This window comes from Entelurus aequoreus, linkage group LG27 (genome assembly GCF_033978785.1).
Source record: "Entelurus aequoreus isolate RoL-2023_Sb linkage group LG27, RoL_Eaeq_v1.1, whole genome shotgun sequence".
In the NCBI taxonomy this organism is placed as follows: domain Eukaryota; kingdom Metazoa; phylum Chordata; class Actinopteri; order Syngnathiformes; family Syngnathidae; genus Entelurus; species Entelurus aequoreus.
This window is the reverse complement of record NC_084757.1, coordinates 6,438,989-6,446,678: the sequence shown is the minus strand read 5'-3', so window position 1 is coordinate 6,446,678 and position 7,690 is coordinate 6,438,989. Positions and strand designations below refer to the sequence as shown.

Genomic DNA, 7,690 nt, shown 5'->3' with positions numbered 1-7,690 from the left:
TTCTTCATCCTGTTCCTTCTCAAGCATATTCGTGTAAATATGTTTTGTTGCTAAAGTTTAATTGTCTATTGATGAAAAATGCACATCAATAAAGGAGATAAATAAAAAACTGAAATGAAATAACTATTTAGTTCTGTAATGGCCTCTCAGAAATGACAGACACACTACATCCTCCAAGAGTGATAGATACTGGTCTATTAACATGACCAAAAGGAGATCTGACAATGAAATATTTTATTTTATTATCCTGACAAGCCATGTTTGAAAAAACCCAAACAAAACAAACAGCAATGTCATCCATATTTAATCATTTGGAAGAACAAGACCAAAACAAATATTGACAGATGAAGATTCTTCTTCCTTTTCATTTCTTCTTCCAGAACTGACTGTATTTATCCGCCTGGAAGTCGTCCTCGTAGTGGATCGTCGTCTCTTCAACCACTTTCTTCACTTCTCGCTTTTTCTGGCGACTGCGACGTTCTTCCTCAGACAAAGTGGACAGATCCACTGGCATCTTCCAAAGGGAAAGTAAGAATAGATTGAAGCTGTTGCCAGGCCATTTATTCTACAAAAGAGAGGAAGTGCAAGCAATAGCAGGCCTGTGAAAGAGTGCCGAGCGAGCTAAAGGTCAGAACAAGCTCTAAAGTGGTCTCTGAAACTGAAAGTTAACTTGACCTGTTTGCCGAGCACACACACACACACACACACATTCTCCTCCAGTATACTTCCAGAAAATAATCTGTGTTTTAAAGTGCATGAAACAGGGTGAGTTCGTCATGTGTGTATTTCTTCTGGCAGAATGAAGGCGTTCTATTCTGCTTAAAGGTTCAGTTTGACTGGAAGTGAACTATAATGACTGGAGAAGGCAATTTATGTATACATTGTGCAAAATTACAATCAGAATTGGAACTAAGGACGTGTTTTGAAAGTTAAGGAATGTTTTAAAATGTAGTATCAATGTAGAATTTGGAATGGTTTGAATAACGTTGATACTGTGGAATTTGTGAGTGTCCTAAATGAGCTGTTTTCATGTTGAAATGGTTTGGAAATGTGAGAAATGCGGGACTCACAAACCCCGTTTCCATATGAGTTGGGAAATGGTGTTAGATGTAAATATAAACAGAATACAATGATTTGCAAGTCATTTTCAAGCCATATTCAGTTGAATATGCTACAAAGACAACATATTTCATGTTCAAACTCATAAACATATTTTTTTTTTGCAAATAATCATTAACTTTAGAATTTGATGTCAGCAACACGTGACAAAGAAGTTGGGAAAGGTGGCAATAAATACTGATAAAGTTGAGGAATGCTCATCAAACACTTATTTGGAACATCCCACAGGTGTGCAGGCTAATTGGGAACAGGTGGGTGCCATGATTGGCTATAAAAACAGCTTCCCAAAAAATGCTCAGTCTTTCACAAGAAAGGATGGGGCGAGGTACACCACTTTGTCCACAACTGCGTGAGCAAATAGTTAAACAGTTTAAGAACAACCTTTCTCAAAGTGCAATTGCAAGAAATTTAGGGATTTCAACATCTACGCTCCATAATATCATCAAAAGGTTCAGAGAATGTGGAGAAATCACTGCACGTAACCAACATTGAATGAGCGTGACCTTCCATCCCTCAGACAGCACTGTATCAAAAACCGACATCAGTGTGTAAAGGATATCACCACATGGGGTCAGGAACACTTCAGAAAACCACTGTCACTAAATACAGTTGGTCGCTACATCTGTAACTGCAAGTTAAAGCTCTACTATGCAAAGCGAAAGCCATTTATCAACAACACCCAGAAACGCCGCCGGCTTCTCTGGGCCAGAGATCATCTAAAATGGACTCGTGCAAAGTGGAAAAGTGTTCTGTGGTCTGACGAGTCCACATTTCAAATTGTTTTTGGAAATATTCGACATCATGTCATCCGGACCAAAGGGGAAGCGAACCATCCAGACTGTTATCGACGCAAAGTTCAAAAGCCAGCATGTGTGATGGTATGGGGGTGTATTAGTGGCCAAGAAATGGGTAACTTACACATCTGTGAAGGCACCATTAATGCTGAAAGGTACATACAGCTTTTGGAACAACATATGCTGCCATCTAAGCGCCGTCTTTTTCATGGACGCCCCTGCTTATTTCAGCAAGACAATGCCAAGCCATGTGTTACAACAGCGTGGCTTCATAGTAAAAGAGTGCGGGTACTTTCCTGGCCCGCCTGCAGTCCAGACCTGTCTCCCATTGAAAATGTGTGGTGCATTATGAAGCCTAAAATACAACAACGGAGACCCCAGACTGTTGAACGACTGAAGCTCTACATAAAACAAGAATGGGAAAGAATTCCACTTTCAAAGCTTCAACAATTAGTTTCCTCAGTTCCCAATCGCTTACTGAGTGTTGTTAAAAGGAAAGGCCATGTAACACAGTGGTGAACATGCCCTTTCACAACTACTTTGGCACGTGTTGCAGCCATGACATTCTAAGTTCATTATTATTTGCAAAAAAAAATTAAACTTTATGAGTTTGAACATGAAATATGTTGTCTTTGTAGCATATTCAACTGAATATGGATTGAAAAGGATTTGCAAATCATTGTATTCCGTTTATATTTACATCTAACACCATTTCCCAACTCATATGGAAACGGGGTTTGTACAAAAGTTGCCCATTCATTATCAATATGTGGAAGTCTCTTTTCATCACACACATAAATACTCCAGAGGTAAGTCATAATCATGAGATAAAAAGTTGAAATTATGTGATAAATCAAAATTATGAGATAAAAAAAAGTCATAATTATGAAATAGAAAGTCGAAATAATGAGTCATAATTATGGGATACAAATTAGAAATGATGAGATAGTCATAATTATGAGATAAGAATGTGAAAATAATAAGATAAAAATTAAAAATTATGAGATGGTTATGACTTTCTACCTGATCATTTTGACATCTTAATGATCAGATAAAAAGTCACATCTCGTAGTTATGACTATATAAAGTCGAAATGATCACATAAAAAGTCATAATTATGAGATAATAAGTTCATTAAATGTAATCAATAACTTCAATATATTTAAATAACTTTTTGTTATAATTATGACTTCTTTTCTGATAATTTCGACTTTTTATCTTAAACCAAAATTAAAAAATTAAGTCATAATTACGAGATTAAAAAGTAAAAATTATGAAATAAAAATTCGAAATTGGGGTACATCGAAATTATAAGATAAAAAGTCATAATTATGAGATAAAAAGTCGAAATTATGAAATAATCAAGTTGAAATTATAAGATAAAAAGTCATAACTATGAAATGAAGTCAAAATGATGAGAATAAAAAAATCAGTTATGATATAAAGAGGTCATAATTATGAAATAAAGTCATAATTATAATTAAAAAGTCGAAATTATGAGATAAAAAGTCGTAATCATGAGATTAAAGTTAAAGTACCAATGATAGTCACACACACACACACACACACACACACACACACACACACACACACACACACACACACACACACACACACACACACACACACACACACACACACACACACACACACACGGTGTGGTGAAATGTGTCCTCTGCATTTGACCCATCCCCCTTGATCACCTCCTGGGAGGTGAGGCGAGCAGGGAGCAGTGAGCAGCAGCGGGGGCCGAGCCGGGAATCATTTTTGGTGATTTAACCCCCAATTCCAAGCCTTGATGCTGAGTGCCAAGCAGGGAGGTTATGGGTCCCATTTTTATAGTCTTTGGTATGACTCGGCCGGGGTTTGAACTCACAACCTACCCACCTCAGGGCGGACACTCTAACCACGAGGCCACTGAGCAGGTAAAAGTCAATACTATCAATTAAAAAGTAATATTTTTATTAAAAAATTACATTACTTCTCATCTCATAATTATGACTTTTTTCTTAATAATTTCAACTTTATCTAATAATTGAAATTATTTGTCTCCTAACTTCGATGTTCATATCTCATTATTTCCACTTTTATCTCGTAATTATCAGTTGATAATTTAGATTTTTTTTTTCTCACTTGAAGATTTTTTAAATCTCATTATCTCGACTTTATCATCTAATCATTTTGACTTTTTAACCTTATAATTATGACTTTTATCTTATCATTTCAACTTTATCGCATAATTTCGATTTTTTTTCTGCTGATTAATTTTTAATTGCATAATTATGACTTCCTATATCATAATTTCGACGTTTTCTCTCATGATTTCGACTTTTTATCTCAGAATTGTGACTCATTCGTCTAAACTTTACTTCATCTCATAGTTTCGACTTTTTGCCTCATAAATGACTTTTTATGACTTAACGTGGGTATTTTTTTAGATGTGGAAACATGCTTCCATAAATGTTGTTGCGGAAAACTAGAAAAGTTCTGCAACATTCACACGAAGACCATGAGACAAAAGTGTAGTTGGTCACCATGAGGATGCGTCTGGGTTCTTTGTATCTGACGTTGATGGTGGAGCCGTCGGTCCTCACCAGCATGACGGAGTACATATGTTCATGTTTGTGTCGGTTGCAGCGGGCTACTGAAGCTCTGTTGGAGTTTAGCCGCAGAGGAACACTTTGCAGGGAGGACGTCAAACTGCACACACACACACACAACATATTTAAATGTTTGCAAGAATGACGTCAAACTGCACACACACACAACATATTTAAATGTTTGCAAGAATGACGTCAAACTGCACACACACACACAACATATTTAAATGTTTGCAAGGATGACGTCAAACTGCACACACACACACAACATATTTAAATGTTTGCAAGAATGACGTCAAACTGCACACACACACACACAACATATTTAAATGTTTGCAAGAATGACGTCAAACTGCACACACACACACAACATATTTAAATGATTGCAAGAATGACGTCAAACTGCACACACACACAACATATTTAAATGTTTGCAAGAATGACGTCAAACTGCACACACACACACAACATATTTAAATGTTTGCAAGAATGACGTCAAACTGCACACACACACACAACATATTTAAATGTTTGCAAGAATGACGTCAAACTGCACACACACACACACAACATATTTAAATGTTTGCAAGAATGACGTCAAACTGCACACACACACACAACATATTTAAATGATTGCAAGAATGACGTCAAACTGCACACACACACAACATATTTAAATGTTTGCAAGAATGACGTCAAACTGCACACACACACAACATATTTAAATGTTTGCAAGAATGACGTCAAACTGCACACACACACACAACATATTTAAATGTTTGCAAGAATGACGTCAAACTGCACACACACACACACACAACATATTTAAATGTTTGCAAGAATGACGTCAAACTGCACACACACACACACACACACACAACATATTTAAATGTTTGCAAGAATGACGTCAAACTTCACACACACACAACATATTTAAATGTTTGCAAGAATGACGTCAAACTGCACACACACACAACATATTTAAATGTTTGCAAGAATGACGTCAAACTGCACACACACACACACAACATATTTAAATGTTTGCAAGAATGACGTCAAACTGCACACACACACAACATATTTAAATGTTTGCAAGAATGACGTCAAACTGCACACACACACAACATATTTAAATGTTTGCAAGAATGACGTCAAACTGCACACACACACACAACATATTTAAATGTTTGCAAGAATGACGTCAAACTGCACACACACACACAACATATTTAAATGTTTGCAAGAATGACGTCAAACTGCACACACACACAACATATTTAAATGATTGCAAGAATGACGTCAAACTGCACACACACACAACATATTTAAATGATTGCAAGAATGACGTCAAACTGCACACACACACACAACATATTTAAATGATTGCAAGAATGACGTCAAACTGCACACACACACAACATATTTAAATGTTTGCAAGAATGACGTCAAACTGCACACACACACACACACACACACACACACACACAAACAAACACGCACACACACAACATATGAAGACATGCAGCGTCATTGACTTTGACGTGACGTGACCTAATGTGACGATTAAATAAGACAAAATAAAGCACAAATGATACATTAAAATCTCGTTAAGAAGATTCCACAAGTCTTACCAGGTAAACAATCGAAGTGTCTTTAATAATGACATGTTGGCCATGGAATAAAGACGTTAGACAGCGTCTGGAAGGAAGTCACAAACGGCCACCGGAAGTCAGACAGCTAGACCGGAAAACGTCCCACAGATAAAATGTCCCCCCTGGAACACCGCGCAGCATAGGCAGGCATTTGTCTTCATCCTGGATAATATTCATGACAAATGTGTCTTCATCCTGGATAATATTCATGACAAATGTGTCTTCATCCTGGATAATATTCATGACAAATGTGTCTTCATCCTGGATAATATTCATGACAACTTCGTGTTTTGTTTTAAAGATAATATTAAAAAATTACATTAAGTTCTTATCTCATAATTATGACTTTTTTCTTAACAATTTCAACTTTATCTAATAATTGCAAACATTTTGTCTCCTAACTTCGATGTTCATATCTCATTATTTCCTCTTTTATAGGGGCGGTATAGCTCGGTTGGTAGAGCGGCCGTGCCAGCAACTTGAGGGTTGCAGGTTCGATCCCCGCTTCCGCCATCCTAGTCACTGCCGTTGTGTCCTTGGGCAAGACACTTTACCCACCTGCTCCCAGTGACACCCACACTGGTTTGAATGTAACTTAGATATTGGGTTTCACTATGTAAAGCGCTTTGAGTCACTTGAGAAAAAGCGCTATATAAATGTAATTCACTTCACTTCACTCACATCTCGTAATTATCAGTTGATAATTTAGATTTTTTTTTCTCTCACATGAAGATTTTTAAATCTCATTATCTCGACTTTATTATCTAATCATTTTGACTTTTTAACCTTATAATTATGACTTTTATCTTATAATATTGACTTTCTCATAATTTCGATTTTTTTGTTGTTGTTGTTGCTATTGTGCTATTTGGATTTACACTGCATGAAAACAAATGTTACCTTTGCCAGCTCATTATACTATTGGCTAAGTTTTATATTCATAAATGTAAGTTTCTCAATACCCGACCTGTTTTTTGTGCCTTTAAAAGGACTTAGAACTTTAATTTAAAACGATTTCTACCTCTAACAAGCAAAAAGTTGTGAAAACGATGATGCTGTGCTCCAAATGTGGATTATTTACGGAACTTGTGTGATCCTATGGCTTTACACTTTTTTTATATATATATATATATATATATATATATATATATATATATATATATATATATATATATATATATATATATATATATATATATATATATATATATATATATATATATATATATATATATATATATATATATATATATATATATATTAGTACTGTTTCCGTACTTGTTGTGTTCATTATTATTTATTTGCGTGTATGTACATGTTGCATATTATAAATAAAGGTTTATAAAAAAATAAAAAAATAAAAAAAGACCGCGCAGTATACAACTTTCCAGATTAAATATATTACCTGCGTTGTATGTACTTTTTTGAGGCTCATTTTTAGTAGCATACAAAAATAACAAAAACATTTAAAAAAAATGTAAAAATGAAAAAATAAAGAGTTCCGGCCTGTCACGTGTCACGTGAC

General features: G+C 35.4%; 1 protein-coding gene across 2 annotated transcripts; it reads right to left on the bottom strand.

The window, feature by feature from the left end:
* Positions 1–287: 287 nt before the first annotated feature.
* On the bottom strand, positions 288–6,302 carry mrpl55 (mitochondrial ribosomal protein L55). 2 transcript variants are annotated; one of them, XM_062038496.1, is made up of 3 exons: positions 6,145–6,302; positions 4,448–4,613; positions 288–565 (listed from the first exon to the last, which is right to left on the bottom strand). In XM_062038496.1, the coding sequence occupies exons 1-3, from the start codon at positions 6,186–6,188 to the stop codon at positions 365–367; spliced, it is 411 nt and encodes a 136-aa protein (XP_061894480.1). In that variant the 5' UTR covers positions 6,189–6,302; the 3' UTR covers positions 288–364. The 2 variants fall into 2 exon arrangements, with proteins under 2 accessions (XP_061894480.1, XP_061894481.1); XM_062038497.1 differs by having other exon boundaries at positions 288–514.
* Positions 6,303–7,690: the final 1,388 nt, after the last annotated feature.